At 38.5% G+C, this 17,688-nt stretch overlaps 1 protein-coding gene across 2 annotated transcripts in view; it reads left to right on the top strand.

Annotated features, from left to right (window-relative positions):
• The window catches only part of nrg3b (neuregulin 3b), a 135,920-nt gene that overhangs the window by 97,091 nt on the left and 21,141 nt on the right, over nt 1–17,688 (top strand). For both annotated transcript variants that reach the window (XM_042735663.1, XM_042735662.1), the window contains exon 3: nt 16,340–16,418. In XM_042735663.1, coding sequence (XP_042591597.1) covers nt 16,340–16,418 — 79 coding nt within the window. The remainder of the gene's footprint in view (nt 1–16,339; nt 16,419–17,688) is intronic.

Genomic DNA, 17,688 nt, shown 5'->3' with positions numbered 1-17,688 from the left:
TACGCATAATTTCTGCAGATACCGAGGAGGATTTCCATCTTGATTTGTTTGTTTGTTTTGCTCCGACAGCGCTGTGTATCCATGGTAATGCTGGCCTATTTAACTTCACTCTCACTGTACATGCTTGTGGGCAGAATGATATTTTGGGCTGACAGAATTAGCCGTAGCTTTTAGCTTGATTTGCTTGCATTCCATTAAGCTAAGTTTGCTCATAAATAATAGCCTCAGCGCCTAAACAAGGTTTAATCCACTTTCATGGGCCCGAATCTGCAGGTCTGCAACTGTGCTAAAAGTCCATAGTTTGTGGCTAATAATCTGATCATTAGCAAAGCCAACACGGCTAATTTTCTTAAAGTTAATCTCCGCTACAAGATAATCGGGGGGATTATTCCTATCATTTGCTGCCTCGTCCGTCCCTCACCCATGAGAAGTTATCAATAATCATCCTCCCATATTAAGCCTTCTTATTTCCACTCCATAGTGCCAAATAAAGCTGTTGGTAATCACAACAGTTAATTGTTGTAATTACAAGAGTGGATGAGCGGCATACAAGCTTTAATGTCAAGTACAGCCGGCATCCATACATCCACTCGGCTCTGCTCCACAGCCCTGTCAATCTCTTTGCCTAACGACCTCAAACTTTAAACAGCGTGTGTAATTAGCGCCTTGTTGCCCGGCTTGCCTCTGCCTTTCAGGATGATTCTGGGTGAACAGGAAGTTGGAAGGCCAGCGGAGGCTGGAGATTGAGTAACAGGAGACATTTTGTCAATACTTCATATCCTGTAACACAGTTCAGTAGAATATCATCTGGGTAACCAGGTAGAAGGATGCATCGAATCAACTCTTGGCTCCTCAAAACAGCAATGAGAGCAGGGTGTACCACCACAGTTGAAAGGAGTTCTATAGTGACAGATGTTAACAAAATCAAAGAAGAATCTGCAATGAATTTGTGGCTCAAGAGACTTTGAAGAACAAGTCAATCTGTAGAAAATATGAAGTATTGGATGGATGTGTGGGAGATGCGTGACTTAAGAGCTGTGAAGGTAATTTTCTTTTGAGGACTCGCCCAAGGTAGTTTGGACTGGTGTTATTGAACCGCTAATGTAAAACTCAGAAACAGCAGTGCTGTGTCTGTCTATAAGTTACTACTGGAGAGAAAATAATAAATAAAAAAAAATCATTGTAAAATTTTAACATTGCATTGAGTTAACACAGGCAAAAAAAAAAAAAAAAAAAAAATCCACATTCAGTTTTAAATGCGGTAAGTAAATACTGAAAAGTCTAGAAATGGATCATTATTGTGTTGATTAATTTCTTAAATAATCAAGATGTAGGATGTGTTATATTCCTGGATGACAATGTCAAGATTCATTGGATCCAAATTTTGAAATAATGGTTTCGGGAGGAATCTTTTCATTATGGATAGGCCACCACAGAGTCCTGACCTTCACCCTATTTAAAGTCTCTGGGATGTGCTGGAGTCAACTTTACAGAGTGGTTCAACTCTTCCATTGTCAATACAAGATTTTGATTAAAAATGATTCACTCTTGGTGGAATTAAATGTTGTGACGTCGAAACAATGTCACGGTGAAAGAAAACAATGTTAGAAGAGCTAAGGTGGTCTAATGAAATAATAGAGTGTGAGAATTATTTTTGGGCAGGCAGTGTAAAGTGCTTTAGCACATCCAAAAGACTTTCAGTGGGGTTAGGGTCAGGTCTCTGTGGTGGCCAATCTCTCACAATTTGAGCCTGAAGAGTCTTGGCATTGTCATTCTGGAATATGGACATAGGCACGCCTTCCGACATAGTTGTCTAAGAAATAAAAAGCTATTCACAGCATCAGTTAGGGTTATATTTAGGATTTGTAGCTTCTGGTGGCACTGCAGTAGAAGTTAATGTTGAGAAACATACTGTCGTATTGCTAGTTACTTTGCCTATTTTTTCCTCTGGCAATGAAAGTAGTTCTAAATCAGTGGTCTTCACTATTTTTTTTCATGAGAGTCACACTGACAGGACAAAGTCAACCGGAGAGCCACTTTTGCTGCAAAGTATCAACAGTTACATACATACAGTCATAAATAGCATGTCTTCTTATCAATCTGTCATCCCTGCAATGCAATGCAATGCAATACAAAAGGGGAGGGGGGGGGGTTCATTCTTTACCAGTCAAACTTGTAACTGAGACAAGATGATTTCAAGATTATTTTGCATGACAAATAAAGCAGGATTACCTTAATGCTGGGAAGACCTTAAGTTATTTTTTTCTACATTAGCCCATCATGTATCTAACCATCCAAGAGCACATTTGGCCTTATGAGCTGGAAAGATTGCCAAAACTGGCAACTCCTCAGTGAGTCGGTTTCATGGCTATAAGGGCAGAGCAAGTTTAAATGTCTTTTCTAGTCTATATTTCCATCTTGAAATGCCACTGTTTTAGGTTTTTTTTTTTAACATAAATAATTTGTAATAGAGCAGACACTGTGTCTAGACAGTTGTCATGTCGTGCCATGCTGAGCTGGAATAGCTAAAAGTCTGTCTACATTTGATGAAATGACTCGACAAAGCAACCGTTGCAAATAATTTGAACATTGTGGCAGTACAGTTCGTGATAAATAGAATGAGGCATCAGAGTACTGACGGGGATCGAGTTGCATTGCACTGCATCCAGTGCACACAACATAACTGATTATAATGGGTTCTATTGTCTTTTGTCGCATCGCACAACTCACGTCTGGTGTAGACACGGTGTGAGTATATAAAATGGGTTATGTTATAGCCCTGCTTGTTTTTAATGTTTTTATGAAATATCTGTATTGACTGCATGATCATATCATCGTATTATTTACTGCCATGCGAGCCACAAATTAAAGCTTGGAACACAAAGGAACTGCTTCATGATTCAATAACTCACATGTAGAGAGTCGCCATCTACTGGCGTTATGATGTAAACTGCTGAAAGAATTTTGAAAAATCCCCACTATTCATGCATAGACTGACAGTCTCTCTTATTATTTTATTATTTATTTTAATATTTATATATGAATCATACATTTTAATAATTTTCATATTATAATGTAATAAATTTAAATAAATGTATTTTTATTATTTGGCTATTGAAATGATTGACTGCACTAACTAGTAATAAAAACAAGAACATTGTGTTTGAATCTATTCCTTTATCTCCAATACCTTTTAATTGGAAAAAAATGCTGATCTACTGCTGGGTGTCATATAATAAATATTTCCTTTGTTGTTAAGAAATTGGACGATTCACGCGAGAGAGAGTGTTTCTTTTTTCACAAGTTGCTGTTGTCACATGACTAAAATAACTACTGTCACAACCTGGAAACCCTGAGAAATTTGGTATCCTTCCTGTCAGGAACAAAGATTTATGTGTTTATATAGATGCAGAATATGCAGGCCTGGGGCATAAATTTGTATTCTGTGGTTGTCCATCAAAAGATCCTCATTCACTGCATGCACAGATTGGCAATGATACAGTGGTGCTAAACAGAGGGCTAAGATGCACATGAGCAAAGAAATCTCTATCCTGTTTGAGTATGTGTGTGTATGTGTGTGTGTTTGGTGAGAGACCTTGCAGGTTTCAAAGCATTGATACATTTATTATTCCATTAAACCTAGCTGAGGTCAGAGCACCTCATTAGACCGGGACTTTGAGCAGAGGCTCACTGAAGAATTAATCTGCGGAGAGAGTCACGCCGCATTATTTCTTTTTCTATGCTTTGGATTTCATATGCCTCCTTCTCTTGCCTTTTAGCAGAAATACCAACAACACAAGCATCTCAGACTGATCCAATGCAGCTTGCCATGTATCCGTCTGTTTTTAATCAATCAGTCAGAGATCCTCTGTGGCGATACTAGAGCATGACCTTTCCCATGTTTTAAATGAATGCATGAAAGGATTTGGAAATGTCTTGGAGGAATTGGGTGAGGGCACGTCCGTGAGAGCATGTCTGAGTCACCGTCGCCTCTTTTCCGTTAATGAGCAGCCTCTGTGTCACTTCTCTCTGTGTTTGTGTGTACCTGTGTGTGCGAGTTAAGCAATACAAGCAAACAGAACCTAACCAGCCCTCATTCCAAAGAGAGTCTTTTGCAAACTCTAGTTTGTGGGCACTGGCTAATGGTTTTCTTGTGTTTGTTTACCCCTGTTTACCAAGAATCTGCGCCAGGGACTTTGGGGAAAAGCCTCACGATGTCAGCAACTTGGCAACCACAGAAAGTCTATGTGAGAAATGTTATTAAAACAGAAGAGGAAGAGAATTAACAAAAAACAGAGATAACAAAGCAGAGAGAGCCAAGAAAGCAGTGTTTGTGTGTTTAAGGGAATTCAGAAAAAGGCCTTAAAGGAATATTCTGGGTTCAAAACAAAATAAGTGGCAGCATTTGTTGCATAAGGTAAGGCACTTACAAGTGAAAGAGGACTTTTTTTGCAGGATTTAAAAGAATTGTGTAGCCTAATTTCTGAAAGCTCTTACAGTAATTCTTACATTAATTCTTCTGTTAAAAATGTATGTTATTTGATTTTTATAGGTGTTCTGGTCATTTTACAATGTTTTCATGGAAACAATGTTGGAAAATTGGATATATATTCACAGAAAAGGCTATTAAGAGACTGTTTCACACTATAACCACATTTAAACAAATTGTTAATGTCTTGTGGTTTTACTACTGAAATGGTGAGTAATTTAAAGTTTATGGACTGCTCCCCATTCACAGACCATTTGTAACTGTCCCTCTGCAGCCCAGATTTTTGCTCTTTATTTTTAAAAAGGAAGTCGAAAATCACTTTTTGTGGCTTTCAACACTCTAAGTGCTGTCGATTGAGCTTAAAGGGATAGTTCACCCAAAAATGAAAATTTGATGTTTATCAGCTTACCCCCAGGGCATCCAAGATGTAGGTGATTTTGTTTTCTTCAGTAGAACACAAACAAAGATTTTTAACACAAACCGTTGCAGTCTGTAAGTCTTATAATGGAAGTGGATGGGAATCACGGCTAAAACATACAATAAAACTAAAAAAAAAAAAAAAACATACACAAACAAAACCAAATTAAACCCTGCGGCTTGTGATGATACACTGATGTGTTAAGACACAAAACAATCGGTCTGTGCAAGAAACTGAACAGTATTTTTATCTAATTCACGCAATGTCTGATCTGTTAGAACTTTCGTGAGCACCTCCTCTTGAGCGCGTTCTCAGCAGCAGGCATGTGACTCAACTACTACTTCCAGCTTTACATCACATTGCAGAGTGCATTACCGCCACATCTCTCAAGTGGACCATTGACATGCACTCTATCTACAATCTCAATTAGGAGTGTCAATGGTCCACTTGAGAGATAGGTGGCAGTACAAAGTCACCTACATCTTGGATGCCCTGGGGGTAAACAGATAAACATCAAACTTTCATTTTTGGGTGAACTATCCATTTAACTTGTACTAATCCTGGAACATTGCTTTAACAGAGAGAAACAGTCAGGATTTAATTGTGGTGCTTGCTGGAATAGGATTCTACTGCCAGTATTACGCATTCTGTAATTACCTATTAACACTTTTTTTTATTTTTTATAATAATTCTGATAAGGAATTTTAATTATGTGGTAATAAGCAAAGTAGGTGCTGACAGACATTTTCTGACACACATCCTCTTTCAAGGCAAAAAAGCTGATTTTGGGGAGTTGTACAGGGGAAAAAAAACTCTGAAATAGAATGAGGGCAATTCCTACATCCTTAAACCTTACACCTATCAGATAACATACCACACTCCACACTTCATACTGTTACTGCTAGAAAGAGGTCACCTATCTATCACTCGATATTCCGGTGGCGCAGCGATTTAATGCTCAAATCACACGCGCAAACATGCCCACAGAAGCGGGTCACGTATTCTGGTTAATCTTGATTATGTTCCGTACTCATGATATGTATTTGTTTGCTGAGTGCAATCAGATTTGATTTTCACAGACTGCTTCTCATTTTCAGAAGGGCATCAGTGATTAGGATTCCAGCGCGTGCACTTATCAGGGTTATAAGCAAGGCCTGAAAGGAGAGACCTGATTGGTAATGCATACTTGAGCAGTATGGGATCAAACAAAGTTATTAGGTGGAACAGCATTGCCCCCAGCCTGTAAAGCCTCCAATTAGGAGATGGTGGCAGAGGAACATTTCTTATGTCCATGACACATGAGCCAATACTTTGGTGTACCTCACACACGTCACTATCACTTCCTGCCATTTTTTGAGGTCTGAGGCATTATGAGGTAATCATATTCTGGGTAAATTTGCTGTAGCTCTCATTTATACTGGGAAAATAAAGAGAAATGTGTTAAGGGTTAAATTGGTCGAATAAAATAAAGACAATGACATTTAAGAAAAATACATTATAAAATGTGAATACATCCTTTTTATCACAAGCACATTTTTAAATCCTGTATTAAAATTAATTTTTATATTTTTGTGTGGCGTAAAGTTAAAAGGTATATATGAATTGAGGGTGAGGGGAGGGGTGGGGGTATTAAAAAAAAAATACTTTTTGGGAAATTTCTGAATCAAACTATTGATTTATTTTAAAGTTACTGAATGATGTGATCATTACTATTTTCGTTAGCAATACTATTTTATTCTTAAGAATAATAACAATAATATGGGGTGGGGTACCATTGCACATAGCCTAGAAAATACAAGTTAAAACAAGAAAGAAAGTTATTGAGAGCTACTTCAGAGAAACTCATTTAAGGCGCACTGACCCAATACATTGTTGAAACTCGATTTGGTTTAATAGAAGAAAGGCATGCTTTGAATTAAAAGTGCTGGTCATTGGACTTGGGGTGAATTAACATAATGTTTTCACTAGAACTTAAAAGGATGGTTTAATGTTGTTTTAATGAAACGTAAAGTTGCCTGTCTGTCTGATTCTCAGTGGCCAGATGCTATAATCAGTCTCTTTTTTTCCCAATCAGAGAGCGGACAAAAATTCTTCTTTTGGGATGGAACTGCTGAGAGTCAGTATTCAGGTGTTAAACCCCCCTGCAGCAGATATTAAACTCTCCATTTGCAATAAGTCTTTAAATTAAATATGTGTTCTTGACAGTAAGCCCTTGTGTGTGCGATTCATTCTATTACCTGCATTCAAGACCTAAACATAGAATTCTGGAGGACCTCATTAATGAGGTTTTTAATAAGGATTAGGATGTCAGGGTTTCAGTGCCTTTCAGTCAAAGCTTACCTACCACACAGACAAATCTTATTATTTCTTCGTTTGTTATTTTCTGTGGTGCAATAGCAGTGTGGAGGAGACTAAGTGCTCCCTGTGGAGCTAGAATGAGTTTTCTTTGTGAAGGGGCGTTACCTCTCTGTCACAGCAGGAACAGGAAATGCAGAGGTAATGAACGGTGACAATGACACAACATGTCGCCCAGCCTACAAACCAGACGCTAACAAGAAAGGTAGCCACAGTCTGAGAATGATAAAGTGGCCAAGGACTTGCACAAACTTTCACATTCTGATATTTGGATTTAAATTTAAGGGAACAGATCATCCCCAAAGATTTGCCCATTATTTACTCTCCCTCATGAGGGTCCATACCCGTATGAGTTTGTTTTCTGTGGAACACAAAAAGATGTTATTTTAAATTATATTTACACAGCTCTATAATGACAGTTAAAGTACCCATGTTTGTCTGTTAAGGTCTGTTGAGTCGAAACAACAAAAAGGTACCATGAGGTAGTCTATGGTATTCCAATGCGGATCTTCCTCTCCAATGAGCTATTAATTAGAGAACTGCTACAACCAGATCATTGATTTAGTGGGTTGAACTTGAGAACCAAATCAGTGAATCATCGAATCAAGTTCAACTCACTGAACTATTCACAGCAGCTCTCAAGTCAGCAGCTTACTGAGGAGGGAAGAAATCAGTTAAAATGATTATATTATATTATGTTAGATTTTATATTTCTTTTTAGGAATATATTGGTACAGTATATACTTTTTTATTCGCACAAGAAAGTAAGTCATATAGTTTTGGAACAAAACAAGGGTGAACAAATTATCACAGAATATTATTTTTTTCATCACTTTTACAACATTTTTGACAATTCTCCTCACCTCACCTATCATTCATTTCTTTAAAGAGACTGCAGAAGCATATTTACATAATATGGCATCTTATCTTATTATTCACAAACGGAATGCTTATTATTAGAACAAAATTATGAGGTGTAAGCCAACATCATGAATATAGCCTCGAGCAGAACATATCCCAAAATGTGAAGATAACAATGTGAAATGTAAACACAAATAAACAGCTTTTTGGCAGGGAGACAAAAGGCTTCTAGACAATTGTGAGAACACACAGCACATTTACAAATGAAAAATGGGTCACTGAGGCAAATTTCTGGATGGAAAGCTCATTATAGCAAAATTGTGCTTGAAAAACTACCTTCCAAAGTGCTCTTTCTTGCAACCTTATAGATTTATTCTTGTCCTCAGCTGACAGTGATGCATATGTACCAAACGTTCTTCTTAACACGCCAATATTTTCTTATTTATTCACCAGTGAGTTCCTAGAATAAAAAGTTATTTGTTAAACTTGTTATTGATTGGATTCTGATTTAATTTTCTTACAAGAAAGCCAAGGCAGAGATGTACAGAACATCCCATGCTCTCAATATGCTCTGCATAAATATACCTGTATATGTGCCATGCCTATTACCTCTCATATGGTATCACAACAATATTGCGGTAAAATTACAGCTGGCACACAGGCAGGTTATAGATTTTAGCCACTCCTGAGCAGCTTAAGCCTGCTTTTCCTCTTCCCAAAAGCCTGTCCTTGACACATGGAGCTTGGTAGGGATTGGTGACAAGCCTTTCACTTTAGTCTTAGCTGTAGCTGTGGCTCAGACGGGTTTAAGATGGCTGCCCTTTACTTTCCATCCTGAGAGGTGGTGGAGAGCGAGACAGGAGACACTGGCACACCTCTGTGAGAGAGGACCTTAATCTGTCACCAGCAGATCCAGCTAGTATCCTAAACCTGCTAAACGGCCACTCACGAATGTCTTAGAGTTAGCATGCCTAGTTTCACTTGTGTGTGTGTTTGTGGGGCTCGCTAGTGAGATCCTGTCCCTCTGAGCACACTCTCATCTTCAATTATTTTAGCTCAGTCATCCTGAATGCCCCTGACAGGATTAACATTGCTCAAGCAAATGTCAGAATCACAAATGTCGCTCACAAAGGCAACGTTGTCTTTATTTATGCAAAACAATTTTAAAACGCCAGAGAGCATCCGTTTTTTGGCAGCGAGGTCAAGCGAAAAAACTATGCAGTTGGCCGGATGAATAGAAGCGCAGAAGTGCTGGGCCAGCGATGGAAAATGTAGGCATTGTTTGATCAGGCAAAGATGCAAGGGCTGATGGCTGCCAAAATCCAGCGCCCGAAGCACTTGTGTTCCGTCACGCAAGAGGAAGCGCAGTGCCTCTGAATGCCAGGTTTGTTAACAGTTTCTGAGAAGTGCTTTCTGATCGACAGCCTCGTCTCATTGCTTCTTAAAAATCGGAAGTTTTTTATTATCATACACCTTGATGAATTGGCGAATAATCCGTTTTTTACTCGATATGTTTGCTTGGTCTTCAGGCCTTCACAAGAGTTGCTAATTAATGCACCAGATGCTTAAAAGTGCTGCTTTGGCCTGTCTAATTGTTTAACATACTTCCCAGCCAAGCAAAGAGGGAATACCTATAGTAAATTTCCAGGAAAAGTACAAAAAACTCAGCTCAGACAGACGGGTTTCCCCTGAGTGATCTTGCATCTGCTTGTCTTACTCTGTACAGGAATTATCAACCAAGCAGCAGCCGCATTGAAAAGAATACAAGCGTTTCCGTGTTGTTAATATTCCTGACTGAACCGAGATGCATCTCATCCAGCCCCAGGATATTTTCAGTATAATCTGCAACGTCACAAGCTGTACAGTGGAGGGGGTGTTTAAGTTGCAACCATGTTCCCCAGACCTTTTGCTCCCAGCCACCCCAGGTTAGAGCATGTCACTTTTGTTCAGACGTGCCAGCTGTGGTTTGCCTCTGTGAATGTCACTCACGGGGATGAGAAGACGCCTGCTTGTGCCTTGTGAAAGAGGGAGCTTTCACTAAACTTTCTGAGGATACTTCAGGGAGACACAGAGACCTAAATTGGCATGGTTCTTGCTGACACGATGAACATATGCCACCCACTTGAAGATGAAATGATGGCTGCGGCAAATTTAAGCCATTCAATTTTGACAAGTTAAATATGATTAAATAACAACTCTGTCATCAACACTAGAAACAGGCTGACACTATAAATTAGCAGCCACCTGTGAATTCCTGGCCTTGTTAGCATTATGTGATGCCTAAAAGAGCTTAGTTATATACTCTATATTAATATATATACTATATATTAATGTTAGCATATTCTCTATACAACCTGCAATTTCACTGAAAGCTTCCTTAGGGATGCGTGGCCTGCTTGAAGATATAGTTTCGTCTTTGTGTATTGAGAGAAAACACAGTGAAAAACAATATTGACTCAAGCAAATGTAATTCTGTTATTCCAGTTTCAGTTAAAGAGATGTCCGTCACACAGATAAGGTGGCTGCAGATAAAGCATTTGTTTTTGTCTTAAAGAAAAAAAAAGATAAGAAGTGCATTTAATTAGGACCCCAATATGGTCAATACAGCCTCCGGCACTAAAACTTATATGAAATCTTGATTAGCATCTTACGATAACAACCTTAATAACTAGACTGAATTAAGAGAAATTTTGCTCTGTTCCTATGGAGAAAAGGTGTATTCAGGAACAGCTAACCTGTAATGAGTTGTCAATCAAATGCATTGATTTTTAGAGAGAGCAACATTTTCTTAGCAACATTTACCATCTTGTTGGCAACAATGCCCATCGCTCTTACTGTATGTTTGCATTCGTTTCTGTGGTTGCGTCGAATCCAGTGGGCACTAAGCCCACAAATACGTCATGTTACCATGGTGAATGTTACAACAGAGATGCAGAACTTATGCCCGTCTCATTGGCACGTTGATTCCATCAGTGTCCACCTCTATCCTTCTCTGCAGGGGAATAGCAAATTAAATACAATGGCATGATGAATACATCAAAGCGGCTTGATTAAAAAGGAAAGGATTAACCAGAGTCTATATATAAAGACTGGGAGACAGAGGAATGATGGGAAAGACAATATCGCAATTTAACGGAATTACACTTATTGCCCTGACTGCAGAAGGGCCATGTAAATGATATTAGGGAGGATAAGCTTTTAAACACCTCTGAGACAGACTGCCGCTCTCACAGCTTCATTGGATTATCTCACCATATCTGATGAAAAATGAGATATTCATGCTTTCATTGTAAAGAGACAGACACTGGCAGTTCAGTTTCGGTGTCTTTGCACATGTGCCGGCTTGCGTCATCGTGATGTGGCGTGTAAGTGAGATGATCCTTGTGAACATATGCGCACTTTCACGCCAGATCGCACCGACACCTACCTGAACAATCCATCACCATTGACCTAAAAACAACCGCAGAATGTGATGTGTCAAAACGTCATTTAGTTCCCATTGACACCTGTGTGATCGCTAGTCTGACAGGAACAGTTCAGTGTTGTGTGAGCAATGGGAGCTGAGCCCTGCTTTATTTACCCAGCTGTGATCACCCTTTTATCAGAGCCTCACGCAATAGCACCTGTGTGTGTGTCAGAGCTGTGAAGTCACATGTGAAGATGGCCATCGATGTCTCTAACTTATTTCTCTCCCTCCTGCCATGTGCCCTTCAGACGGTCGCTGATCCTCACGCTGGTAGATAGACTCCACACAAACTGTTTTGTGATACAATGCCATGCTTCCTCTTATCTCTAACCAGTGCTCTGCCATGACAATGCCGTCGTCAGGAGAACTCCCGGTTGAGTATTTGCGCTTCCGCAAGTAAAAGCTTAGAGGGACTTATCTACTCATGTGTGATTACCATTTTAATAGGTTTATTTTCAAGTCGAGCTTTTGTGGTTAAAAGAGCATGTGAAAATAGAAAAACTCTTAGTTTAACAAAGCTCAGGGTAAATGTGTGGCTCCTGAAAGAAGATACATTTATTCTTTAATGTCTTGTTTGTTTCTATACATGCAGTATTTCATATGTGGGGTTTTATCCAACTATGGGCACTTTTATTGCCCTGCTGAATGTTAAGAATAAAGTCTCTTTATATTCTAAAAACACATTTTCACACTTTCTCTAGACAGTTTTCTTAGTTCTTTTTTGCCCTCAAATCACAAATGTGTTTAATGTAATGGAAAATGGAAATGGTGGTGTAAATGACCCTTTTTTGGGGGTCATTTTATTAAAAATGACTACAGTTTAATACTATTTTCATTGTTATTATGCTTTACATTATAGCGCAATATTTAAAAATAAAATATAATGTATGTAATATTATGTATAAATTTACATATATATATATATATATATTCATTTTATATATACTGTAGGTCTGTAATATAATAGATATGCATAATGGTTATAATATTATAATAAAAACATTTCTCATTGTTTGGAGGGGTTAAAATGATGCAACTGTAGAAGAGTTGTGGTATATAAATTCATTGTTTAAATATTAGAATAACTGATTTTCACACAATAATGGACATGGATTATGTTTATTTCAGTATTTGCTTAGATTTATCATAATTTAATATGAAATAACTAATTTTCATGATGGATAGTTTCAGAGTTTAATGTTGCAAGTCTGTGTCTGGGTCACGTGTAAAACAATAAAAGTTCTACATAAATTGCATTTGAAAAGTACTTAAATTAAATAATGAAGATATGATAAAATGTTTTTTATGCAGTCTTCATATATTAAAAAAAAAGAAATAGAAGAAGCTTGTAATCTGTTAATTTGAACAGACGTCAACCCCTGGGACATAAACTTGGAGAAAAAAAAAAAACACTTGTTGAAGAGATAGGGAACTGCGCTTTGTTTGTGTACTGAATTTGATAAGCGAGGCTGTCTCGCAAACAAACATCATGAATGGTGAAGCAGGCATCAGTCAATGTCATTCAACAAATAAAATCATTCTGTTGCAATGCCCACTTTCCCCCTCCCATTCCACAATCGCAGACAGACACATATGAATATGTATTGGCCGTTTGATAATAGAGAAGCCAGGTTTTTCTTAAACAGCACTTTTTTTGACAGGGATGCTGGGTAAGGAACAATTGAACAGAGATTGTTTCCAATACTTGCCTTATTTTAGCCTCCCTCTCCATCAATAATACTAGAGGATGTCAGAATCAGATTTCACCTTATTTATGCAGAAAAGTTGTCACAGGATCTTGAGGAGGGATGACAATATCTTTGTGTAAGTGTGTGTTTGTACAGTATGTGGGTGTGTGAATGTGAGTAGTATATGCAGCACCCACATGCAAGCCACAAGCTCAGTCTGTTATGTGGGAGCTGTTTGACAGGGAGGAAAAGAATACCACCACGCACATCCCACTCGCAGACACACTTCTCTGCACAAACAAGCTCACCTGTTTATTCCAACTTACATCCACATACCTTCAAAGCTAAAGTGTATTTTCTACGCCACCAGAATCACCAAATGCCACTGCAAAATAATGATTGTTTTCAAAGAGGTTTCCCTCAAGAAACTCTGGCCATCTGTTATTAGGCAGGAAAGTGAGTGCCCCACCTCCTAACTCATACCATTGGCTAAGCCACTGTTGCTGTGCGAGGCTGGTCGGAATTCTCAAACAAACAGAGCAATGTTTTGATAGGACCACAGAGACACAGTGTTTACACTTTTGAGGGAAATCGCCCCTCTAATGGCTTACTTTTAGTCGTCTCTGCATACTAAGCTGGGACGAGAGTATTTTAACATTGAAAAAATTACACACTTCAGCTTTAATTAAGAAGCTGGGCGGTAGTCAAATGCAAGTCCTGCTCATTGCCTTGGCCTCCTTCGGGGAAGGTATATCCTTTCTCTCCTTTTCTCTCTAGCTGTAATTTAACCAACGGGGGCCAGGATCATTGATGCCAAGCAACATGTCCTTGAATGATAATGAAAAGCCATGAAGCAGATGCAGAAATTCTAGTTTACAATGTTGTTTACTCTGTAGGCACCTCAAATGTCATAAACACATGCGCACACATTGATTTTTCTTTCCTTCGATACAAAGTAAACAATGATGCATGAAATCATTTGTCGGTTTGTTTTCTCTGCATACACCTAAAAACTCTACTGTATCGTCTAACGAAAAATGGGAGAAAGGGGAGAAACAAACAAATAGGCTGCTGACAGTCACGGCCAAGTCGGTGTTAACTAGGCGGTGAGCAAACAGAGCACAAGGGAGCAGGAGATGAGACCGCACTTCGTGCTCCTCACCTGTTTCTGTGACTGTAATTACAGTCAAACCATGTTTTCCCTCTTTGCAGTCATTTTACAGACTCTTCCCTGTTTCTTTCAGCAAACCTCAGTCACGCTTCTCAAAGCCAGACACACAGACAGGAGTGAGTCTAGGCAGCAGTCATACACACACTGCAGACAAAGGCAGATGAAACAACATCAAGATCATTCTGCTAAGGGTTTATTTGATGCTTCTCAGCCTGTATGCTTGTTGTTTCCTTTTGTGAAGCATCATTATCATGGTAAGCCTCATCAAAATTATGTTGGTGTTGCACAGGAGAGAAGTGATCACAGAGGCAGATCTCAGAATTGGGCAATTTTCTGGTAAACGTGCTGAATAAAAGGTGCAATGCTGCTGGTAAATGGAGATGAGTCTGTGTTTGCAGCATCGGAGGTGTGTCGTATATGTATTTGCGCATGGGAAAACTAAAGTTGTTGGGGCAAGACTTAAAAAAATAAAATAAAAAAAACAAGGAAAGGGTGAGAGAAATGGAGAGAGAGATTAGAAGATGTCTGAAATGCTTTAGCTGGAGGGCAGCTGGTGTTCTCTGTGGTTCTTCTACACAGATTCAGAACACATTGTTACTTTTGGAAGAAGTCCCCTGTTTCACATAGATCTCACAGTAAGAGTCTAGTCAAATGCCTTCATTTTTTCCATACGGTCCCATAGCTCAATGGGGATGTGACATAAATGTCAAGACTGTGTTATCTGTGCGAGTGCAGGCACCACTGAGCTCTGGACAGACCCGCCCTGTTATCCCTATTTTTCTTCTTCTTTCTTGTCCCTATCACCCCTCCCTCTTTTACTTCTTCATCCTTTTCTGCATGAGGCTAATTTATAACATTTCTGGATATTCTGATTTCTAATGCTCATTGAGTCAACTTCTCTGTGAAAATGACATAATGATGGATGGACACGTGGACGTGGTATTATAAATGCCACATCTTTATTCTAAATGGGTTGGCATGACATGTCAAGCAGTGACAGGGGTGCCCTGCAGTGTGACATGCTCTTTCTAGAACTATTTTAAACATTTCCTTCTAATTAGATAATGCTGTTTTTATGACTTATATTAGCTGAGAGATTGCATAGGATATTTGGACTCTTAAAAATGAATTTGTCACACCACAGGACTGTTTAAAGAGTTAGTTCACCCCAAAATGAAAATTCTGTCATCATTTATCACACTACATAAAAAAGATACTTTGAAATGTTTTTTCCTCCATACAATGAAAGTATAATATATATCGGGGTCCACTGACTTTGACTTTAATGTATAGACAAAAACAACTTGCCCTCTTTTGTGTGTGTAAATGATTGATAAATGTAAATGATGATAAAAAGTATATTCTTTTTTTATGAGCTGCAAAAACAACTAAAAGGTGATTTAAAATAAAAGATTGCATAATTAAATGTAAACTATCCCTGAAATATACACTACCATCTACCACTCAGCAAGGCTTCATTTACTTTTCAAATATCAAAAATACAGTAATACTGAAATATTTGAAATCTGAAATAACTGTTTCTAATTTAATATATAGTGAAGCACTGATGTCAAAGCAAAATTTTCAGCAGCCCTTACTCTAGTGTTCAGTGTCAAATGGTCCTTCAGAAATCACTCTAATATGCTGATTTAGTACTGAAAAACATCCTATGATTAGCAATGTGGAAACAGGTGTGCTGCTTAATATTTTCATTAAAACCTTGATTTTGTTTTTCAGAATCCTCTGAATAAACAGCAATGTTGTTTTGAAATAAAGATCTATGTTACAATTGTCTTTAACTTTGTCTAATAAAATAAGAACATCCTCTAACCTAAAATATTGATGATACCCAGATCATTTATATTTCTGTACTGAAATGTTCTTCTTTCTTTGCAGGTGTAAAGAGGGTTACCGTGGACTTCGTTGTGACCAATTTGTCCCGAAGACAGACTCCATCTTATCTGACCCAAGTATGTATTTTTGTCACTGTATGTTTTCTTCAAAGGAAAATATGAGGGGATCTTTTTAATATCATGGTATACATGGAAAAATGAATGTGGTTTGGATAAACACAAAGTTATTGAGTTATTTCCATTCCTACTAACATGAACAAAACAAAGCCCTTCACAACAAAATGTTTCATGATACAGCAAACCAAAGATGAGAGAACATAATTTACTTGTTGTTTACTTGCTTTCCAGTCTTAGTTTTAGAAGTTTCCTGCCTCTCTAGCATCAGGTGAGTCTCTTAGCCTCCAGGGCTGAGAGTTCTCTGCCATTTTCTCAGAACCGGGTATTGCTTAAGTAGTTAATTATACCTCCCGCTCTAAGTGCTGAAATTGCCGTCACCCTATAATGCCACACTCTCATGAAAAACAGAAAGCATTTGCATATGCTATTTTCTCTATGGGAAAGCTGATCTCTAACTCTGCTAGAGAAGGATTTTGTTTAGCATGACAGATATAGTGCATAACCCGCTCACTTTCATTGTCCTGCTATACAATGTGATTGCAGATTCTAACAGGGCTCAAAGTGGCTATGAAATGTTATCAAGTTACCATTTTTCATGAAGAGTACATTTCCCCTGCCATTACGAAAGTCCCTGAATGAAAGTAATTGCTTTGCTAATTTTAGGTCGATGCTAAAGTCATTAGCAATTTCTGTGCTAGATGAGTGTCTCACAAGTTGAAAAAAAGGACTGTGGAGCACAAGTAGCCAAAGGGAAAAGCTGTCAAAGAGAGATGTTTGCTTTCTCATAGGTTGGTATTGGAGAGATTTGTGAAACCTCACAAAGCATTGATTCATAAAACCTTCCAGTGACTCAACTTTCCGAGAGCTATTATACCGAAATGAAAGGAAGTCGAACCCAAGGAAGGAGAAAGCGGTGAAAAGAACTGTCCAGCGCACCGATGAATCTGCAGTGAGGCTGTTTCTCAGAATGGCTTGCGTTGTATGAATTGTCTGTCTTTTGGGGAGTGATCTTTTACAGCGTGTGAGACAGCAACCTAAACTCCCATTTAGTGCACTTTGAGTTGCTGACCCCACTGAGTGGCTGGTAATGGGATCTTTCTGTAGCCTTTCCGCCAAGGCCCACTTTGCATCCCTGATGCTTCTCTTTCATATCGGATTTTCTCAATGACAGCATTCATATTCCTGCTATCCATCATGCCCTGAGATGGAGCCCTCATCTCTAGCAGTGCCATCATCTTCTTCACGGATACACCTACACGATCCTGCTGGT

The sequence above is a fragment of the Cyprinus carpio genome, chromosome B12 (assembly GCF_018340385.1).
Source record: "Cyprinus carpio isolate SPL01 chromosome B12, ASM1834038v1, whole genome shotgun sequence".
Lineage (NCBI taxonomy): Eukaryota > Metazoa > Chordata > Actinopteri > Cypriniformes > Cyprinidae > Cyprinus > Cyprinus carpio.
Note: the sequence above shows the minus strand (reverse complement) of the source record. Positions and strands in the feature narration are given on the sequence as shown.